This window comes from Pseudorasbora parva, chromosome 11 (genome assembly GCF_024679245.1).
Source record: "Pseudorasbora parva isolate DD20220531a chromosome 11, ASM2467924v1, whole genome shotgun sequence".
Lineage (NCBI taxonomy): Eukaryota > Metazoa > Chordata > Actinopteri > Cypriniformes > Gobionidae > Pseudorasbora > Pseudorasbora parva.
In genome coordinates, this window is record NC_090182.1 from 42,096,737 (window position 1) to 42,120,131 (window position 23,395).

Sequence of the window (23,395 nt, forward strand, 5' to 3'; positions counted from 1 at the left end):
AAAAATGAAAATTCTGTCATTACTTTCCCTCATATGATTCCAAACCAGCAAGACTTTCGTTCATCTTCAGAACACAAATAAAGATCTTTTTGATTAAATCTATGTTGGGATTTCTGTTCCTCCATTGACAGCTACACAATTGACTCTATCATTTAAAATGTTCATAAAAATATGGTAAAACTAATCCATGTGAACTGAGCAGTTCAGTCCAAATTTTCCAAAGAGATTTGATCACTTAATATGCTGAACAGATTGAATTATGGCCGTTATTAACAAACATTTATCAGCGCAAAAACCAGAGCTCAAGGCATAAACATTTTACTGAAGCTCAAACGTGCTGCGTAACACGAGAATGAACCTCATTGGTTCTTGCTGAAGCACAAACGTAACACCTGGGAATGAACATGGTTGTTTCTTGCACGTCAAGTGACCATGTTTGAGCTTCCTTTTACCCCAAATGATGTGCGCGCTGATGAAAGTTTGTGATTTAAAAGCCTAAATTCAATGTTCATCATATAATGCAATCGATTCTCTTCAGAATTTTTTTACTAAACCACTCAATGTATGGAGTAGTTTTATGATATCTTAACTTTTTAAAGTATCAAAGTGTTAGTTGTGTAGCTGTCAATCAAGGTGTCATCAAAAAGACATTTGTGTTCAGAAGATGAGCAAAAGTCTTTCAGGTTTGGAATGACATGAAATGAGTTAATTACAAAATAATTTTTTTGGGTGAGCTTATCCTTTAAATCATTTTGCTCAAATCTCCATTCGTGGTACCCCAACACCATTTATCACCATTATTTTGTGTTTCTAAGAATTACTTCAAGTAAGCGTAAGTATTCATTAAGATTTTGACTTGTGTTTTGTTCCCATTTTGGGAGTCCTCTCAAGGCGATTAAACAACACTCCCAAGTCAGGACCCATCGTTCTCCCTTCTAAACCACAGTCTCTTCCTTCATATTTCACCAGGAAGTTGAGAGAATCCCAGCTTCTCTCCTCAGGCATGACTCCCAACCTAGATAAAATTTTGTTTGCAAGATCCGGCACCACAGGCTGCAGGAGCATCCCATATATCCTGAGGCACTCTAAAGACACATGAAGGATTGTGTCTAGCCACTGCTGTTCTTCAGGATTTTTCCGGTCAAGCTTCCACGGTGCATGTCTTTGGACAAAGGCGTTAGTCAGCCGCACGCATGCGCTAATGGCCTCCAGTGCTTTATATATGTGTAGATTCTCAAAGTGCTGCTCTACTAAGACCGGAAGCGCAGATACGGCCTCCACCATTCTGTAGTCCTCTGATACCGCTTTTCCACAGAGCCCTTCAGACAGCTCCTTTGGGAAGCAGGTGTTGCAGAACTGAGGATAAACCTGTGTGGGGTTGAGTGAGGGTGCAGTGCAGCGGTTTAAAAGCCCACCGAGAGCATCCGCTAACTCACTGTTGCACATCTTGATGACTTTATCGTCATAATAGTCACAGTCCGAGTCAGGAACCCCTTGTCTCAGAAGGAAGTAGCGCAGGCCGTCTACAGTGAACTTCTCCATGGCGTCCAAAGGGTTGATCACGTTCCCAAGACTCTTGGACATTTTCTTTCCTTCCACCGTCCAGTGAGAGTGCACAAGTATCCTCTGAGGAAGAGGTAATCCTGCAGCCAAGAGAAATGCCGGCCAGTATATCGCGTGAAACTTAAGAATGTCCTTACCGACAACATGATGGACAGCCGTCCACCACTGGGAGTGATTCTGTGGGTAACCAACAACAGTCAAATAGTTCACCAGAGCATCCAACCACACGTAGATTACTTGTTCTTCATCTCCAGGGACTGAAATACCCCACTGAAGGCGGCTTTTCTGGCGAGATACTGACAGATCTGGGACACCGTCCTCCAGCCACTGAAGAACCAAGTGATGAAACTTCACAGGCTGGATGACACTGGGGTTTAATCGAAGCCAATGAAGCAGTTCGGTGCGAAAATCTGATAGGCGGAACATGTAATTGTCCTCCTTCATCCACTCCACCTGTCAATGAGGATAGAGAAATTATCTTATGCCACTTTGAAGAACTTTAAAGAGTTTGGTTAGGGTAACACTAGTAATAGACTGTTATAATTAAAGACTACCACCATTTTAATATAACTGGACAATAATTCCATGCCTGACTAACAGATGTGTCAATCTTCCAAAATCTACTGAAATGTGTGTTGTGTTTCCAAATATTTAGCCAGTGGATCAGGGGTTTTCAATCTTTAAGATTCCACAGCCCCCCAAATATGATCATTATGAGATGGACCGGCATCAAAAAAATTAAAAGGCATCGTTTTAATGTGTAAAGACCCAATTTACATCAGTGTACTATAATGGGTCAATGACATGAGGTGTAATCTAAAAGATCACAATCTCGATTTCCATGAGTTCTCAATCCTAATTGATGATTCCAGTGTATTAAACCTTTGACCAAATTGAATTGAATCATTTATTCAAACTGATTTTTTTTCTTAATTAATTTAGATAAACATTTTAAATAGACTGCTGCAATTCACATTTGTCAAAGCCTCTAGTCAAGTTATTGTGTTTAGTTTTGTCTGATCAGAATTGTGATCTGTTTGAAACAAAACAAAAAATACTCTCAAATTAGCCAGAATCGTGTAGCTCATGTTTTCAATTCCTTTCAAAAAAAGAAAATGTATTTGTCTTATGGGGACGAAAGAAAACAATTCCCAGAATGCTTCGCTGCTCCCAAAGCCACCGCTACTGAATCACTGTGACTGGATCACTTTTCCCACCGCGTTCATCTTCATAAAATCAGTCCAGTTAGAGAACAGACACTACAATTAAAAACTGAATGTGTGTGTTCAATATAATGTGATTTACCCACTGAGGGAGTCTCACAGCACAAACGCTGCAGGAGTCAGATTACATGAATGACCTGAATGCGGAAATGGCAACCTTCTCAAATATTCCTCTGCTGACGCAAATTGACGATATTTGCATCATCAGAGGATTTTTTTTTTCCAGAAATAAAATGCATAAATCTCTTGTCTCAGGGGGATATATTCATTTGAATATACTCCAGGGTTTGTACTGATACGAAGCCATATGCTAATTGCTGAAGAAACCATTTAATAATAAGTGTTTATCAAGACTCAAAAATGTGCATTACATCAGTTTTGAGGAAAAAAAAACTTTTTTGACGCTTCATTTGTAATTGACCCAATGTAAAGTATAATTTGAAAAATAGTGTTACTTTTGTTTCTACTCAATGTTTATGCACAGTTAGATGTAATAATTAATAATGTTAATATAATTGTATTCATTTATTTATATTTAATCTATTTTCGTGATTATCATTTTAGAAAAAAAAAAAATCTAAACTTTTCAATGGGCCCGAAAGCGCGCGCTTGTGGCCCCAGTTTGAAAACCCCTGTTCTAGATGGTGCAACCCACTGACAGAGAAGCACAGGCTTTAATTCAAGAACAGGACAGATGGTACCTTGTGGCCGCTCTCAGTGGATACTTTGATCCGTCTTCCCTCTGAGTCTGTTCTGTCGGTGACTTGAGTTGGAGTGAGAAAACTTTCATCTGGAGTGGAATACCAGCCTTCATAAGTGCCTTTGTAGATGAAGCCTTTGCTATGGAGAACAGTCCAGAAGTGTTCAACGGTCTGTCGATGTCTTTTCTCTGTTGTCCGAATGTAGTCGGTGTATAAAATACCACATCTTTGGAAAACATACTTAAAACTCTCTGATACCTCCGTGCAGAACTTCAGAGGGTCTTTCCCAGAATTGCTCGCTGCCTGTTGGATTTTGAGACCGTGTTCATCTGTACCTGCAGAGCACATAAACAACCTCACATCAAAATTACATATATATATATATAAAAAAAACACATTGGCCATAATTATTGGCACCCTTTTATTAAATACTTCTTGCAGCCTCCTTTTCCCCAATATAACATCTCTGGAGCCAATTGCTTAGACATAATGTTAAAGGTACACTATGTAGGATTTTTGCAGTAACATATCTCAAAAACACTTTTGACCACGAAGGAGCCACGTGTGACCCCTAAAACGAAGAGGACCAGAAAAGTATTTTTTTCAAAACAGGATATGTCTTATCAGTTTATGCAACCAGCCCCTGGTGTTAGTGTTTAACTAGTTTCAGTCATGCAATACAATTAGACAATGTGTAAACCGTACCTGTGGCAAATCTGGAGTTGTATCCTTGTAAGAGCTTGAATCTGTGCAGACAGTCAGCAGTGACGGCTGAATAAACATGGCCAATGTGAGGAGATGCGTTGACGTAGAAGATGGGAGTAGTGATGTAATATGGTCTCGAGCTCTGTGAATGACCTGCGCAAAAGCCTCGCAAAGCCTGACAGTGATAAATACTATAGACGCGTGGAAGAGCATGTCTGGATAATCTCAGCACTATTGTTTTGGTGTGAGTGAGAATACAGCACGGAGAACTCATCACGAGACAGCTGCTGTGTGAGGCGCGTAAGATCTGAACATCCGGGTCTGCGCGGTCATAAATGAGTTTGCGTTCAAAGAAAAGGTCCAACAAACATTCCTTACTAAATTTGTCAAGCTTAAGTCAAACACTTTCGGTTTTAGTGTTGTGTAAGATTAGGTTCCAGTTGCGTAAACATAAGCGTTATCTTAAGCAGTTAGCCAATGGTTAATCAATCTAACTTTATCAAATAAAACAAATCTATATTTTGAATGTAATATGTATGACTTTAATAAAGTTGTGACCAATCCTAGAGAAACAAATACATACCGTGCTAAGAATCACTAAATGTAGAGTTCAGAGCTGTATGATACATATGTAAGCTTAGGTGTAGATATATATTAAACATAATTTCCAATAAATCGCTAAATGTACAGTTCACAACAACAACAAAAATTAAACCCAGAGGTGAAAATCAAAGCGATTCAGATAAGAACCTGTGTCTTGGACCTTTTAGCTCCGCCTTGAACCGGAAGTGGTCCTGTTTTCTCGTGAGCGGCGTATATATCATCCGCAGCCTCATTCCTCTAAGAAGTTACAGTAGAATAATGAATTAAAACCGTCTTATTTACTCCTCACATTTTACAGGTCGATCATCTAGTCCACGTTTGGGTTCGGGCTTATAGTATTTGAGCAATTACATTGTTTTTAAGATGTCAGTAGTGGGTTTTGACGTGGGTTTTCTGAACTGCTATGTAGCGGTAGCTCGAGCCGGAGGAATCGAGACTGTGGCCAATGAATACAGCGACAGATGCACACCGTGAGTCTGCTTTATTTACTCTTCTATGGCACAAATACACACATAGTAGTAAGCGCACTCTAACCTTGAGCTGAGATGTGTTGCAGAGAAAAGCCGCTGTTAAGTGGCTCTCAGTCTGTGACAGTCAGATCTGACAGCGAGGAGCCTCCCTAGACTAATACCATTGTGCTGCTACGTGATTGCAATATTCAAATATGCATTTTAATAGAACCAAAAAAAAGCAATGGTATCATTACACTGTTATGTATATAAATCATGACACTTTCTAATTAGAGTTGATTTTGAGAAACAGCTGGCTGATACACTAAACCCTTTTCACATGTTCCGTCCTCTTCAGGTTTTAATTGTCACGTTATATTAAGATCGACACATTTTTTTAGTTGTTGTTTGTCCAACATAAGTGTATGCTTACTTGTAAATAATTATATGCACACACTAATTCAGGAAAAAAATTAAATTTATTAATTATATATATATATAATATATATATATATATATATATATATATATATATATATATATATATATATATATATATATATATATATATATATATATATATATATATATATATATATATATATAATATATATAATTATACACAGTACACACATGTATTATAAACTATATAAACTTATTTTGGTTGTGATTAATAAAGATTTATCCATATATATATATATATATATATATATATAATATAATATGTGTGTAGATGACTGAATAAATATTGATTTATCCCAGGACAGTAATTTGTCATAAAGTTTGGCCATTTCTCTTCTCATTCCAGAGCATGTGTGTCTTTTGGACCACGAAATCGATCAATTGGAGCTGCAGCAAAAAGCCAGGTAATGTGATGTATTCATAAAATACAGAATTTATTTATGTATCCATTGAAGCTGCCTTCATACAGTCTCTGTGTTTGTAATCATGCATGATTTTCCTCCCTCTCTCATTTGAAACCCAGATGGTCACCCACTGCAAAAACACTGTCCAAGGATTCAAGCGTTTCCATGGACGGGCTTTCTCAGATCCATTTGTCCAGAACATGAAGTCCAGTCTCGTTTATGACCTGGCACAGATGCCATCGGGCACAACGGGCATAAAGGTAGCTGAAAGTGACAAGCGATGAAGCAAACAGATTCAGTTGCCATGTGCAAAATGCAACATGTTGTGAGAAAAATGGTATCGCACTGTGCCAGCATTGTTTAAAGGTCTAGTTTTGGCTGCAAAGCCAACATTTTTAAAGCCAAGCACGGAGTTCTGTTGTGCAATGAATGTGTGAATGTCTGTGAGCTGTTTCTGTCCTTAAGCAGTTGTATTTTCTCTGATGTTGCTGTAGGTGATGTACATGGAGGAGGAGAAGGTGTTCAGCATTGAACAGGTCACTGCGATGCTCCTCACCAAACTTAAGGAGACCGCTGAGAGTGCCCTCAAGAAGCCCGTTGCAGACTGTGTCATTTCTGTGAGTTCAAACATCGCCCTGTTCGGACGGGACTACATTTCTGATAGACGCTTGAGTAACGATTCCTTCTAGATGTGGGCGTTACATTACAGGAGGTCATGTGCTGTGGTTGTGTGTGTCACATAGGATGTATATGCCATTTAATGAATTATTTCTGTAGTTTTCAGTTATTAAAAAAAAATAGTTTATTGAAGTGGCTGCTTAAAATAACCCAGATAACTGAGCAGAGAAGCTGATAGTAAAATGGCCAGTCTTAGAAATTTCCTTGAATACTTTTTCACCAAATGCCGTTCATATTGGAAGGCGCAACGTGGAAGATTAGCGCACAAACGGTAGGTCGGGTTAGTCAAAAATGTAAGGAGAACCGTTGGGTTGGACATTCTCAGACATTCTCCTTTGGACAGGATCAGAGTTTGCTGAAAATCAGTAAGGATCTTTCAACTTTTATCCGGATGAATTTGAAAACAGCGTTTTTGTTTCAAAATGCCCTTCGTCCACACCAGTGTTTTCCAAAAGTTTCTCATTCACACTGAAACATCTGTAAACGCTAATATCATCTTAAGGCTGGTTCTCACAGGACACGTTTTTGCTGTTAAAGGGTTAGTTCACCCAAAAATGCAACGTTAATCTTTAGAACACAAATAAAGATATTTTCAATGAAATCTGAGGGATTCCTGACCCTCCATTGACAGCTACACAATTACCACTTTCAAGCCCCTGAAAGGTAGTAAGGACATCATAAAAGAAATCCATGTGACTCCAATGGTTTAACCTCAATTTTGTGAAGTGATGAGAGTCATGAGAAGACAATTTACCACTTAATTTACAAAATATTCATCTCCAATGCACATTCATGAAGGCTCAACATGAATGTGCACGTGTTCTCGTCGTTACGTGATGTCTTTGCTACCTTTCTGGGGCTTGAAAGTGGAGTCAATGGAGAATTCATCAAAAAGATTTCATTTGTGTTCAGAAGATGGACAAATGTCTTACGGGTGAAGATGAGGGCGAGTCTTTATTATTTATATATTTTAAATATATAATGCGAAAAACTATGTAAAAGAAGTGGAATGGCAAAATGCTTTATGTGTGAACTTACTGCACACATCCAAAACATAATAAAAGCTCACTGAGGTGATACCAAGAGTCATAATAAAGTTCTCATGCTATACTATACACTATTATTACTCTCATGTTTGAGGGCCAGCAATTGCAAGTAACATGTTCTGTCATCTTTGCAGGATTGTAATATGAAGATTGTAGATAGTAACATTTATTTTTACCAACACAGAGGGTACACAGCACATGGCCGGCACACGCTGGTTTAAACATAGACATCTAGTTGTACAATATGTCACGTGACTAAACATTAGGGATATGACGAGACACTTAGCTCAGGAGACGAGACCCGAGAGTGGGTTTTATGAGGACGAGACAAGATTTTTGCACGGTATTTATTTTTAAGAACCTCAATGACAATTCATAACTGGAAAAAAAGTTCTGCAGGTGCATTTTGAAATGTTTTAACTAATCATCATTAAACTTACATTTAATGAATGTATTTTCAGTTCTACTTTCTGAGTATGAATTATCATATGCAATGAAAGCAAAAACAAGCCCTGTAAACAGTTTTGCCACAAATTGAACTGACTGGCTTCTCTCCTGCATGATTTTTACATAAGTCTCTTCAGACCTTACTGAACTTAAATTATGAGATTCCAGAACTTCTGATTGAGGCTTCTTAAAGGAGTACTTCAGCGCTGGGAAGATTGTGTATTTAAACTAGATCATTAATGTAGTAGAAATGTGAAATTATATTTGAATTTGGTGCCTTCTAAACTGAGAAAAGACGAATGCACTCGCTTTGCTGACATACGAAGCCACTCCCTAAGCCACCGGTTCTGGATCACTTTGCCACCTCGTTCATTTTATTAAAATCAGTTCAGTTAGAGATTTGACACTACAATTAAAAACTGAACGTGTTCAGTCTGGCGCGTTTTCAGTTCATGCCTTTGGAAGCTTAACTTTCGTAGGAATTGAAACACTGACTTTGCTCGGCCACTCCGTTTAAATGAATGACCGCGGCTGCCCGAGCTGAGCTGTGAGTGCGATCCCACTCCCCATGCGCGGGTTGAAAACATTGGGAAATGGCTCCCTCTACTGGCTGTAGTCTTTAGCATCTGGCCAAAAAAAAATTATAAAAAAGCACGATCATTCGAATACACTACAAGATTTCTACTGATACAAAGCTTAATTCTAAATCGCTGAAGTAACCCTTGAATTCAACGCCTTTTAACATATTAAACATGCATAAAAACAGTATAAGTAACAAAGCTTTTTCTTGGTTTTAAGTCCAAACAATAAGTGCAACTATAATCAAAGTACTCTCTCAATATTCAAAGTGCATTGAAAAGAGAGACCAGATCTAAGAGGTGGTTACAACTACACAGTCCAGCCTAAGATAGCTTTGATATTGGGAGACAGGCTATATGTAGTCTAATTTGCACGCATCAGGGAGCTCGCCTTTCGCGATCGCACATGCTCTGTGTATAAGGAGCGGTGGTGCTGAGTGCACAATTCTACAAGATAAGACATTTATCAGGTGATTATGCTCTGTTGCGCAACGATGGTCTTGTCAGTCATCTCGCCTTGTTCTCGTCATATGGTTGGAACCATAATGTAATCTAAATGTAGCAGTGGCATATTCTGCACACTCATGGTGTTATTGCGGTACAGCTTTTCACTCAAGAAATCTCATCACATTTTAATATCTCGCACGTTTATCCATTTGAGAGAGTGTCTCAGAAAGCTCAGTTTTCACAGGACAATAACGTCTCGATGTGAGCGGAAGTCCAAAACATAAAGAAAAGGATGCAAAGGATGCAAGTGTAAATTACAGCCTAGTAATTTGCTGTGGAAGTTTTGCAGTTTTTATGCTGTATTGGCAAATTTGTACAGGATTAAAATTGCAAAGTACATTGTTGAAATACAGATGTCTCTACACTCTTCCCAGTCCCGTCTGAATATGTCTTAATATCTCATAAGATCAGCAGAAAGATGCATTCATGCTGCATATAATTGGCGGATTTCATTTTCTTTAAATGAGTTATTGCAGAAAGACTTCCACCTTTGAGACCTTGAATACTCCATCACGTCCTTAAGTGAATGCTGTTTAAAATAATCCCTTCTTCCAAGGTCCCCTGTTTCTATACCGATGCCGAGAGGAGATCCGTCATCGATGCGGCTCAGATTGCAGGACTCAACTGTCTGAGACTCATGAATGAAACCACTGCAGGTGAGTTGTTCACGGTCTGTGCCGTTTCAGTTGCAGCCCACTGATTTTTCCATTCTTAAATGCCATCTGTTATTTTTCCACGCAGTGGCGCTGGCATACGGGATCTACAAGCAGGATCTTCCAGCTCCTGAGGAAAAGCCAAGGACGGTGGTGTTTGTGGATATTGGCCATTCAGGCTACCAGGTCTCTGTGTGTGCCTTTAATAAAGGCAAGCTTAAGGTGCGTACCAATTACATTTATACACTTGGGATGGGATCATGTTGTCTGGCTATCACCAGACCAAGCTCAATTTAAGATTGAACATTGGTCTGGGGAGTCTGCTCTGTATTTTCTACTGCACAAGAGGCGTGATCAAAGGGCATTATTCAAATGACTCTGTACGCAATTGGATAGTCCTTCAACTAATCAGACCACAAGAGGCATCGATCCATCCTTCTCTATCCGTCATCATGTTAAACCCGCCAATAGCACGCCAGGTGGATAAGCCAGTCTGTGATTGGTTCCTGCAAAAATTAATGTACAGGTTTCCAGACTGAGCTGCAGGGTGAAATCAAATCGCGGCAGATCAGGCTGGGTTTACCAGTCTAGTGATCATGACTAGTATGTGGAAATATAGACGGATTGTTTTTTTTCTGCCCATACAGATTCTTGCTACAGCTTTTGATGCTGAAATGGGAGGAAAATACTTTGATGAGAAGCTGGTCAAATATTTTTGTGACGAGTTTGCAGTGAAGTACAAGCTGGATGTGAAGTCCAAGCCCAGAGCTCTGGTCCGACTCTACCAGGAATGTGAAAAGCTCAAGAAGCTGATGAGTGCTAACTCCTCAGACCTCCCTCTGAACATCGAGTGTTTCATGAACGACATTGATGTTTCAAGCAAACTCAACAGGTACAGAGTCATTTAATGAAGAAATCACTAGCAAAATTGTACAAATTCTGTCGTCATTTCCATACATGGCTGTCAGGGTCCAGAAAGCATCATTATATAAAAATAAATCAACATGATTTGTGTGCTACATTACAAGTCTTGTGAGGATTGTTCACCCAAAAATTGTAATTCTGTCATAATTTACTTGGCCTCATATCTTCCAAACCCATTCATTTACCCCTTCATTGAAAGTCTGCTTCAAGAAGTTCATGATGACATAGGGCCACCCTCTTGGCATTAGAAAAATACTGTCAGGATTTATTAAAGACATGCAGGTAAAAATTATTACTGAAAAGGCATGGAGTGGACAGGGTTATTTTTGCGGCTAGAAGTTTCCCATTCAGATGCAAAAATCTCTGGGAGGAGAGTATTTAAATAAATCACGCAATGTTTGCAAAAGACAACCCCCCCCCCCCCCCCCTGCATTTTGCATTGATCAGTGTTTATATGCGAATAAAAGCCTACATTAAATCTGTTCACTATATAAGGTGATCATGTATTTTGGGACTGTTGGATTTTGTTTAGTATGCTTTAATTAACTTTTTGCAGTTTTGTGTAATTGACTTTCAGTGCAGGGACCAAAATCTCTTAGGTTTTTATAAAAATTCATGTCACAAACATGAAAGATGTGTCCAAATTGTTTTGAAATGAGGGCGGATTTTGAATTTTGGGGTAATATATTTGTTGTAAAATTCTTAAATCATGTCCCCCACTCATATGTAATTTGCATAGTCACTTGAGTCAAAAACCAATAGCATGCAAGTGTGATTTGAATAATACAGGTTTGGAACGAGGTCACTTTTTTGCATTTTTTTTCCCACTTACATTTACAAAATGTTTTAATTTGTTATACGTTCATTTCTGTCAAGATCAATTAAGGGACCTTTATCAGCGATGTTATCCTGTCAGTAGTTCATTCAGAGCTTATGTTGTTTTATTCCTGTGGCAGGGCTCATTTTGAAGAGATGTGTGCTGATATTTTTGCCCGAGTGGAACCTCCCTTGCGCAGTTTATTGGAACAAGCTCGTAAGTAATGGCGCTTTCTTGGATAATTAGTGTATGTCATATCACTAATCATTCATTCACCTGTATGTCACCTCTTTCTGTGCAGATCTGAAAAAAGATGACATCTATGCGGTAGAAATAGTGGGCGGTGCCTCCAGAATGCCGGCCATCAAAGAAAGAATCGGCAAGTTTTTTGGGAAGGAGCCAAGCACGACGCTGAATGCAGATGAGGCCGTGGCCAGAGGCTGTGCGCTGCAGGTCAGTCATGCATCAGATTACACTGCTTCTGCTGACTAAAGCTGTGCTAATAGTTTAACGAGACTGTTTTGGAAAGCACTTGTGACCTTTTAGTGTTTTTCCCTCCTTCACTGGCTCCGTTTCCTGATTTCACAGTGTGCCATCCTCTCTCCTGCTTTTAAAGTCCGTGAGATCTCCATAACAGATGTGGTTCCGTTTCCCATCTCTCTGAAGTGGAATTCTGCAGCTGAAGATGGACTCGGGTACGATCGGCTGGGGCATTCGGAGATTGTGATCGAGTTTGCGTTTCAGTCATTGTACATGATTTTATTTTCAATGCTTTTTCATTTATAATTTCAGCGACTGTGAGGTGTTCCCAAAGAACCACGCGGCGCCTTTCTCCAAAGTGTTGACATTTTACCGGAGAGAGCCGTTCTCCTTGGATGCGTATTACAATAGCCCTAAAGAGCTCCCTTATCCAGATCCCACAATAGGTATGTACACAAACGCATTCAAAAGGAACGCTCGACACATGCTGTATATGAGTAAAAATGATCCACGGCCAGCTGTGCATTAAACAGTTTGTTTGAGTAAATTAGTTCTAGCATTTCATTTATTTAATTATCAAGAGAAAGAAATGAGTTTGATTCAAAACCAGCAACAATACCTCCTCATTTCTGAGAAATGTAATGTAGAGATTCAGTAGTGAGGCTATCTAGGGTAGCGTTGATAACAGGTTTCTGTGCTCTTGAATGTTTCTGTGTGTGCGACCCGTGATCTCCGTGTGTGTGAGTGGTCTGTGTCTGTGTGCTTCAGTAAAAGAACATTGAATGTTATGGAACGTGACTTTAAACTGCTTTAATGCACACCCTCCAGCCAATCAGAATCAAGTATTCAGTCAGACTAGGGCTGCTCGATATATAGAAATATTACAAATGTTAAGTCAAACCAAAATTTATTCTGACACCTTCAACGTTTTCTCACATCACATTTATTTGCTATAGTTTAGACAATGGTAATAAAATATGACAAGAACTCGGTGAGTTAAACCGTCAGAATAAATAAATCTTGATAATGTCATATAACTTAATTTTTAAATTTAAAGCTGCAGTCTGATCCATGATCCAAAATAAATGTTTGAGAAAGTACACAACAAGCGAGTGCTCAAAGCGATCTCCTTACCTTAGTTAGCTCCATTCACAGCAGTAAGCTTGTAATAATGTGTTACAATTGGAGTGGTATGGTGGATTCCCACAGGAAATTCAAGCATGTCTTTGTGTCATTTACATCATGTCTGTACACATAAAGAAGGAGCCCGGCTAGTAGGCTATCGCACGTGAGGAGCATGTTCTTCAGCGGATCATTTATAGCCTTTTCTCACAGCAGCTGGAGTAATTAAACTCCTCATATTGGGGGCGGATTGTAATCCAGAAAGGTTCAAACAACAATCATCAGTGGAGATTCACCCGTAGTCAAAAGCAAAAGATTACAGTGTACGGTATCTATGCTAATACACACTATACACAGTCATGCAATGCTAAGGCTGTTAACATTAACAATTTGAGAACAAAGTGTAACAATAATCATAATTTGCACGGTTTGACTTTATACGACGGATCGTTAGATTTAAATCACCTTTGGTAGCATGATTTATTGTAATTGTTCCCAAAAGTGGCAGACATGGTACTTGCTTGTTCAGATTACATTTTCTGATGAAAATTCTTATTTGGGTCCTACTCCAAGACGTAGAATCTGTGATTCTGAAGTACAGTATCCACACCGGTGCGGTGAATGAATGGTGGCCACACAAGCTCCTCAAAACATTAGATTCATCCGCGCTGAGGAGCCGCGTCGACGCACAACTCGCGCACATATGATAATCCCACAAATGACTGCAATTGCAGGTTTCAAACGGAGATGGCGACACAGTGGTTTAAGTATACAATTAAATAATACCCATTTAGGTCAACCAATGACCAAGCAATGCTTCATTTTGTTCAGTCTGTGGTGTAAAAGGTCACATTAACAGTTAAAGAAAAAAACACCTCAGCATAACATGGTCAGGTCAAAGTGTCTGAAAAAATGGGGTCACATGGGGAAAAAATGTGTAACAGTTTTACTGGTGGTCACTATGACGAATTCTTGGGTATAATATGTCACTGTTTACTTTACTTTGCTATCCTCACTTACATAAATGAACTAGCGTTCTGTACAATTATATCTGGTGTCAAATACATGTATTTGTCTGTCCAGTAATCTTTCTGCAAATATTCCTGTTCTCTTTCGCTTATATCTGCTGTGCAATCTTGTAAAACGTTTAATGAATACAGTCTGCATGTAAACATATACTCTAAAACTGCAGGCCAGTACGTTATCCAGAAGGTGGTTCCCCAGGCCTCAGGCGAGAGTTCAAAGGTTAAGGTGAAGGTGCGAGTGAACATCCATGGCATCTTCAGTGTGTCCAGTGCCTCGTTAGTGGAGGTGCAGAAATCTGAGGAGGAAGAGGAGAGCATGGACACAGAGCAGAGCACAGAGAAAGAAAATGAGGTATTGCTTCAGGATAGTACTCTCTCTCTACTGCTTCCACGCCCTCATCATGACGTCTGTGTTTGTATTACTCCATGTTGTTAACGCATTCATACTGCTCCGCTCTACATCATGGGTAAAGTTACCACCATGTGTTCTCACTCATTTACAGAACAAAATGCAGGTTGATCAAGAAGAACAAAAGACTCCGGGAAATGGAGAACAGGAAGATGGAGAGAAAAAAGCTGGAACGGAGGAAATGGAGGTAAATGGAATCTACCAAAAGCATAAACGGCCAATTAAAACATCGACATCCAATCAAAATCGATCTGCTTTAACCTCTTAGAGCTTAAGAATTTAAAGCTGCAGGTGACAACTTCACCACATGCTTAGAATAAAAGAAAAATATTGTGCACTGGTGTGGACGCTAAAGTTAAAAAATATCCAAAAACCACTTGAACAATGTTATATCTTTTGTATTTTGATGTAGCTACGCCATAGGCTGTGTGTAGCACACGTAGCCTGATGTAAACCTCTCTAAAAATGTGCACTTCTCGCACCAATTCTGCTAAAAGCGGACCAATCACCAAAGAGGAAGCGATGTGATCTGCCTGCATGTGTAATTGCACGTCGAAGCGGACAACCCAGAAGAATAAAGGAAAACCGACGCATAGCCTACAGCGTTGAGGCTACAGCCTAGGTCCAACGGAGAAGTATAAATCAGCCTTTACGATATGCCATATGCGTTTTTTGTAGAAACCATGGAAACACCAAAGACGCTTTAATATATTATGTGTTTTATTAGACAGGTAAGCAACTGTTTGGATACATTCATCAACATAAAACGAATCCTTGTTATAAAGCTGAGCATAGTTAGTCTTGTTTAAATAGTTAAATAGTTTGCTGCAAAACGGAGATTTAGTAAATTAAAATTATAAATAATAATGTTTAAATGGTGTAGTATTATTTTGATAAGTACATTCTATTGTAGACCTAAAAGTAATATATTCCTGTCATACTTTCTTCTAGTTAAACCAAACATTTATTTTGACGGGTTTTAGTGCAGACCTGTTTCAGCTGTATTTCCGTACTAACCAGGGGTTCACGACGGCGTTTGGCTTTCACCTGGGTCTGCATCACTGACGTCTGTCTTGTCCGTCTCCATCTCATATTTTTAATGCAGTCGTTTTCGGATCGCGTTTTTTTCCCCCTCCCCTTTGCATTATTTATTCATTTTTACTCAGTAACGGATATGGTTTAAAATGTAGCAAAGCACTAGCCTAGAAATCTAGATGCACCCTAGCGGCAGCAAATTTAATCTGCCCGCAAGTGTCGTCTAGGAACTCTCAATACCCTTCTGAGCTGTATTCCCCTAACTCTTGCCAGGCCAATCACATCGTGTATAGAGTCGGCGGGCGGGGCCATAATGATGACGGCCGAGTTGCGCTTGCGTGCTTCTAGTAAACACAGAAACTGGCGAACAGCGGCGGTCTTTCGAATCAGCTTTGGAGTTGGAGTTGAAGACTTGGAGTTAAGCTTTTCTCTGAGAAAAGAACAAAGAACGGCACTGAAGTCATTCTTAAAAAGGGAAGATGTGTTCGGAGTTTAGCCGACCGGATACGGCGAATGTTTAATCTATCAACAAGCTCTGTTTCACCTTCGTTGCTCTGGTTGGTGTAGCGCTATCCTATCGCGTGCAGAGGGAGTTTGAAACACAACCGTTTATCCCGCCCCTCGGATTGAGCTGTCTATGGTGAGTTTCCAGACCAAACATCTTGAAGTGGGTCTGGCTTGTCAGGCTAGCGAAGCACAGTACTTTAATCAAAACGTACTTTAGTAAAAGTAACATTACTTAAAAAAGTAGAAGTACACAGAAAAACTACTCAATTACAGTAATGCGAGTAAATGTTTGTTACTTTCCACCTCTGCGTCTCATAGTAGCCGCCGAGCGAGTAGCATTATAACAACTTTTAACACATTCAAATGTGTCTAATATGATAAAGCAGCGCCGCTTTACCCCACATACACATGAGCTGAAGAAGCGGAAGCGCTCGTGTGCGGCATAATAAAAGCTCAACTGCACATACGCTCCAGCTGCCTCTTTCCGCTCCAGCGACTTTCAGCCCAATCATGCTTCATACTATAGTAAACTTAATATATTGGCTAAATTGGTCAGTGAAGGCACTCATTGGTCAGTGAAAACTCCCATGATTCTGTGCAATTGAGGCGTCGTAAAGTCAACTTTTATCTATATAGCACTTTTACAAAGACGATTGTTTAAAGCAGCTTAATACAGGAAAATATTGCAACAAAACAAGCTATACTTTGGTTTGAGTAAGTGACCTCTAGCTGCGAAAATTACATATTGTGACTTTAACGTTAAAGTTGAACGGTTCTTTATAATTGTTCTCTCCATGGATTGTGATTTGTTCAGACATCAGCAGAGGAAGGCAAACAGGAGAAGAAATCAGATCAGCCTCCACAGGCCAAGAAGCCTAAAGTGAAAACAAAGGTCCTGGAGCTGCCCATCGAAAACAACCCACAGTGGCAGTTGGCCAACGACATGCTCAATCTCTTCGTGGAGAGCGAGGTATGCGTTCTGTGCGGCTGAAATGGATTAAGGAATGCAGGTTTTTTTTAACATCGAGTTAAATCTACTGTGAAATTCCTCTTCCTCAGGGAAAGATGATCATGCAGGACAAGCTTGAGAAGGAGCGCAACGACGCCAAGAACAATGTGGAGGAGTATGTGTACGAGATGAGGGACAAACTCCACGGGATATTCGAGAAGTTCGTCAATGAGAGTGTGAGAGCAGTCGCATGGCTTAATCTAAAATGCAAAAAATCTTGAAAAAGATTGGAACATTTCTAGACGTTGATTGGTCAGAAGGTGTGGAAACCCTGTAAATGACCTGTTATTATTTTGCCATTATCAATATTTTATATCGCTTTTACTGTCTGAGAGACTTTACTGTCAGACATTTGTTATTATTGCGGAGGTTTTAAAAATGCATTGATATCTGTCAGAATGATGCGTAGATCTCAGTGCATGTGTTAGTTTTTTTTTTTTTTTTGTAGTTTTAATTTTGTTAATATCTTGAAATGGCTTTTTTATATTTTCAAAATTTTGTTTAGAATTTTTATTTTTGTAGTAAGATTTCATCCTATATTTATTTTATTTCATCTTTATTTAAAGTGACAAAAGTATATAGTTTCAGTTACAACAATAGCAACAGTGGTTTTCTCTTACAGGATAGAGATGCCCTCTCACTAAAACTAGAGGACACGGAGGTCTGGCTGTATGAAGATGGTGAAGACCAGTCTAAACAAGTATATATCGACAAACTTGTTGAACTGAAGGTACTAAATGTCTTTTGATGTCTACAATTTATGATGTAAGTTTGTATGAATTGGGGATGTTCATTTAGTTTTTTGTTGCTGACCGTTAACCCTCAATGTTGTTAAATTAGAATGGATAAGTTTCTGTGACCGATTCAAAAAATAAAATTGGCTTTCCTAAGGGTTTAGCTTTACATGAGCAAATAAATATTAGAACATGTCAATTAGGGATGCACCGAATATTCGGCAACCGAAATTATTCGGCCGAAAATAGCCAAAAAAAGCACTTTCGGCATTCGGCCGAATAAGTAAAAAGGCCGAATAATTTTGGCCGAACAATGACGTTTTTAATGACGCGATCAAAAAGTAACCCACGTAGAGTAAGAGATGCGTGCTTTATGCAGCAAACATGTCAGCAGTGTGGAAGCACTGTTTAGTGCTGAAATTTAGTGCTCATGTCATCGATGAGAAGAGGAACCGACTTTCATGTGAGAAAGCAGAGAAGCTACTTTTCATAAAGAAGAACCTGCCACTTTTCCTGAAGAAGTAGGCTAAGTAGGCTTATGTCTAAGACAGTTATTTATTTGTTGTGGGTTCATCCACATTTTTTGCACTATTCAATGCACATTAGTTGTTGTAGACATACAGAGTTACATTCTTTAAGCAGTCAGTTATAGGCCTAACATAGGCTATTCAAGAAGGGGGGCTTCTAAGATGGCCAAATAAAAATATATTTTTTATTTTACTAATTATTTATTTTAAGTTATGTTGTGCTTAGTTTGTATAATATCTGCTGGAATGTTAAAAAAATTCAGTGTTAAATAAATATTTTGAAATTGTATTTTTGTTATTTGATTTATTTCTCTGAAAAGCAACACAAAATAGTAAAAAGCAAATTTTTACTATTTAATTATTGTAATGGTAAAAAAAAATTGCCAAATAAATGGAAAAAATGCGAAACACCGCGTTCGGTATTCGGCCTTCGGTCTTCGGCCAAGCATTTCATTATTATTCGGTTTCGGCTTCGGCCAAGAATTTCATTTCGGTGCATCCCTAATGTCAATATAAGGTCACATATTGTATTAGGTGTCTATTAACTAATATGTACTTGTGTCAAAAAATAAGTACAATTAATGTACTTATTTTGTTCATATTGTATTGCAAAACACTGATATTGTTGCTGATATTGAGGTGGGATACGAGTGAAAAGTTAGGGACAGGTGTGGTGGTGTGGGTGGGTTAAGGGTCAACAGTGTAATTATAGATGTCATTACAGATGTAATTTATGCAGGTATTTTTAAAATACAAGTTCAATTTAAAAACCTGTATGTACACAATAATTGCATTATATCAAATGTTATCAAGTGTTAGCAGTTAAAGACACCTAATTTAAACGGGGACCATAAATGAAAGGAATAAATAGACCTATATGCAAAATATATATTTAATAGTATAAAAATACATTTTTACCCTAATAATACTAAAGAAAAAACTACTAGTGTCTGCTGAGTTTTGGTTCATTTTAATGACACGCTCCACAAACAAGTTCATGGGAAGGAAACTGAGCAGAAGAAAGTGGAATTCTGTTTGTTTTCTTTACTTTCCAAATTTCCAATGTTTTTATTTTGAGTGTACCCAAGTAAAAGTAATCCCTTTCGAACCATGAATGACAGAGTATTTAAAGTTGTTTCCGCTGTTATAAAGAAAACAATTCACAGGCACCTCGCGCGCGCACACAACATGTCAGATCTAGCATTGCTAACATGACATCACAGCCTGTTCATTATCAAAATAATATCCATTCAACCAAACATATAAAAAGTTAGACTGCTCAATTGAAATGTCTGCTGTACAATCTGTGCCGGCCAGCGGGACCACCGCCTCGCTGTGGTGTTTGCCAAGCACGATTCCACGCATGTGAACAATGATGTTTTATGTCAATATTGGAATGAGAGTGAAGTTTAAAGCCTAGTTTACATAATAAATAATAGTTAAGCGTACAAATACGTTGAGTATATTATGCCGAATGAGAGAGGTGGGCTACGTGAGCCCAACACCCGTTTCTGTTTCACTTGAAATTAAATTGTTTTTAGTTTGACGTTTGTAACGATTCGTAGATGGGAAGGAAGGAGCCGGGAACCGGCGAACGTTCAAACACTTTTTAATTCAAAATAAATAAACAAAACGAAAATAAAACGTGGGCAGCCCCTTACGGACTACTGCCCACAAACACATAATAACACGTACAACAAAACATAACATAAACAACAGGCCTGGTCCTCTCTCGTCTTCCGTAACCCTTGCTCCTCCTTTTATGCTCCCGTCACATGGCCGCGAGACGAGACCGGTGTGCCACGCAGCTGGCACTCGTCAACACTAATCACCGGCCCGCTCTCGCGGTCCCTCGCCCCGCTGCCTGTCACACCACAACGTTTATATAGCTGCTTATATATATTTTTTAATTCTTGTTCTGTTCTGAATACTTTTAAATTGAAAGTATTTGTTGTGAAGTGAGAGGAACTAAAATAGCTTATAGCTATGTTTATACTGTAGTGTTTATAATGTGTAATATTTACTGGATAATCTGGATTACAGTTTTATTTACTGGTATTTTACATTATTTCTGCATGTAATAATAATAATGCGACATAAGTGACTTGTTATTTTTCTCTCAAAAACAAAATTTTATAGGTATAGCTTATTTGGTATTGGTAACCACGTATCCATGCTGCAAACTTTTTTTAAACCATTTAACTAATAGTATTAAAGGCACAATATGTAAGATTTGTGGATATCCTAGAACACTAGAACTTTTCTATCAGATACGAAAACATGCGCATATACTACAATAAAAATGCTTTTAACGAAACAATCATGATTACTTTCGTGATGTAGCGGGATAATAAAAGCTCTGTGAAATCAAGGCATCATCAAGCTGTGCCTTTGTTTTGAATAAGCGACCTCTAGCGCCGAAAATGGCATTTTGTGGCTTTAATTGGTCAAAATTCTTTCTTTTGGTTAATTTAACCAGTTAATTAAGTATCCCTTGTAAGAATGCATGTGGTTAACCTGTTTCTGCTGCACAGAAAACAAACAGGCACCAAAATGTGTTGCCTAAGTGCAAAGTGCTACTATTGACATTGCTATTTATACATTTAGAGCCTATTGATGCATCAATATAAAACATTCTTGCAGAATCTCGGCCAACCCATTCAAGAGAGATACACAGAATTTGAGGAGAGACCCAAAGCTTTTGAAGAGTTGGGCCGACAGTTGCAGCAATTCATGAAGATTGTAGAGGCCTACAAAACAAAGGTGAGGTTGTGTTGGATTAATGTTGCATACGGTACAAATGTCCAGTTCGTTAGTGCACGATGGACTTGACGTGTCTCTTTGAATCACAGGAAGAGCAGTATGATCATCTGGATGAGGCAGAGGTTCAGAAGGTGGACAGGATGGTGAATGATGTCATGATCTGGATGAACAGTAAAATGAACCAGCAGAGTAAACAGAGTCTCGCCTTGGAGCCTGTGGTGAAAACGTCAGAGATACAGGCCAAAACACGGGTCAGTCACAGTTATATTGACTCATTATTTCTTTCTAGAGTACATGAGTAGCGTTCGGACATCATTCAGTACCATGGCGGATATAAAAGTACTATTGTATTAGCATCTGAGACCGTATGATACATTTGTATTAAATCTGTTCCTATGTATTTTCCACAGGAGTTGTACTCCACTTGCAATCCCATTGTGACCAAACCCAAGCCCAAAGTGGACTTGCCAAAAGAAGAGAACCCGTCAGAACCCAACGGGCCGGTCAATACGCAGGAAACCCCTGAAGCCCAGCCCAGCGGCGCGGAGCAAACTGCTGCTGACAGTGCAGACGCCACAGAAGCCAAGCCTGACATGGACCTCGATTAACCGCGCTGTGTAATGTTATGTTAACATTACACGTTATGTTATGTGACATAATGTTTTGTTAATGTTAACTTATATTTCCAGTAACCGCTAACGCTAAATCATCCTCCTCGCAGCGGGATGACTCAGGCAATGAGAGAATACATTTGCATGTCCTTTTATATTAAGAAAAACATAAATCATAATGCTGTAAGACTTCTGATTGAGAACCATACTGTTTGCCCATGATTGAGTTTCTGTTATATGCTGGTTCTGTCAACTGTTGTTTCAATAAATACGGATTGAAACATTCAGTATGTGCACGTTTATAATGTAATATTGCATTAGCATAATGCTAAAGCATGTGTATTTGTTTTGTTTAGTGTTTTGCAACTATTGGTTTATGAGAAATATGAGAAATATCAAAACAGGAGAAGTGGGGGGGGGGGGGGGGGGTTGTGTTTTTTTATATGGCCAGAATTTGGTAATATGCTTTTTTTATATTCAGCACCCTGTGTTTGCATTTACAAATCACAAATCCATTTTTTTTTTTTTTTAGAGTGAGCAAATGCAGATTTTTGGCCTGTTCTACCTCAGAGGATCTATTTGATTATCAAAAAAATATATTATTTTAATATTATTTTATATTCAGTTAATTGTAGTAAAATTTATTGTAATTTCATATACATTTAATTTAACTCTCATGCTTCCCTCGCATGTTGTAACAAATCCTTCCCCTGCACGTCAAAATGACCCAAAGCCCTAAAATTACACTTATGTAATTATAGCTTATTTTATTATTTTTTAATGAAATTTTCTCCCCATTTATTTACCTTTACATTTTCTAGATTTTTTCAAATAATGATTTAAGCACATTTTTTCAAATTAATTTTTTTTTTTTTTTTTTATCACAAACTCATGCATAACCCTACTAATAACCCTTTTAATTAAGTTCTGGGTAGAAATGACCCGAGGGAAGGATGAGGTTTAATATAATTAGTTATTTTTATGTAAAAAAAAAAAAAAAACTAACAAAAAACATATCACAAACCTGATTCCAAAAAAGTTGGAACAGAATCCAATGATGGGGAGTTTTCAAATGTCAATATTTTATTCAGAATACAACATAGATGACATATCAAATGTTTAATCTGAGTAAAATTATAATTTTAAGGGAAAATAAGATGATTTTAAATTTCATGGCATCAACACATCTCAAAAAAGTTTGGACAAGCCCATGTTTACCCCTGTGTGGCATTCCCTCTTCTTTTTATAACAGTCTGCAAACGTCTGGGGACTGAGGAGACAAGTTGCTCAAGTTTAGGAATAGGAATGTTGTCCCATGCTTGTCTAATACAGGCTTCTAGTTGCTCAACTGTCTTAGGTCTTCTTTGTTGCATCTTCCTCTTTATGATGTGCCAGATGTTTTCTACGGGTGAA

The 23,395-nt window shown here is 38.5% G+C and overlaps 2 protein-coding genes across 2 annotated transcripts; one reads left to right on the forward strand and one right to left on the reverse strand.

The window, feature by feature from the left end:
* Nucleotides 1-92: 92 nt before the first annotated feature.
* On the reverse strand, nt 93-4,861 carry mars2 (methionyl-tRNA synthetase 2, mitochondrial). Its single transcript, XM_067457994.1, has 3 exons — nt 4,193-4,861; nt 3,488-3,822; nt 93-2,016 (listed from the first exon to the last, which is right to left on the reverse strand). Exons 1-3 carry the CDS (start codon nt 4,464-4,466, stop codon nt 844-846), a joined length of 1,782 nt encoding a protein of 593 aa, XP_067314095.1. The 5' UTR covers nt 4,467-4,861; the 3' UTR covers nt 93-843.
* Nucleotides 4,862-5,010: 149 nt separating this feature from the next.
* hspa4b (heat shock protein 4b) lies at nt 5,011-22,269 on the forward strand. The gene is made up of 19 exons (XM_067457993.1): nt 5,011-5,265; nt 6,053-6,110; nt 6,230-6,370; nt 6,605-6,727; nt 9,923-10,022; nt 10,108-10,241; nt 10,667-10,911; nt 11,900-11,976; nt 12,062-12,213; nt 12,349-12,455; nt 12,553-12,686; nt 14,555-14,739; nt 14,891-14,983; nt 17,153-17,308; nt 17,398-17,523; nt 17,970-18,077; nt 21,252-21,371; nt 21,461-21,622; nt 21,782-22,269. The coding sequence occupies exons 1-19, from the start codon at nt 5,159-5,161 to the stop codon at nt 21,977-21,979; spliced, it is 2,526 nt and encodes an 841-aa protein (XP_067314094.1). The 5' UTR covers nt 5,011-5,158; the 3' UTR covers nt 21,980-22,269.
* Nucleotides 22,270-23,395: the final 1,126 nt, after the last annotated feature.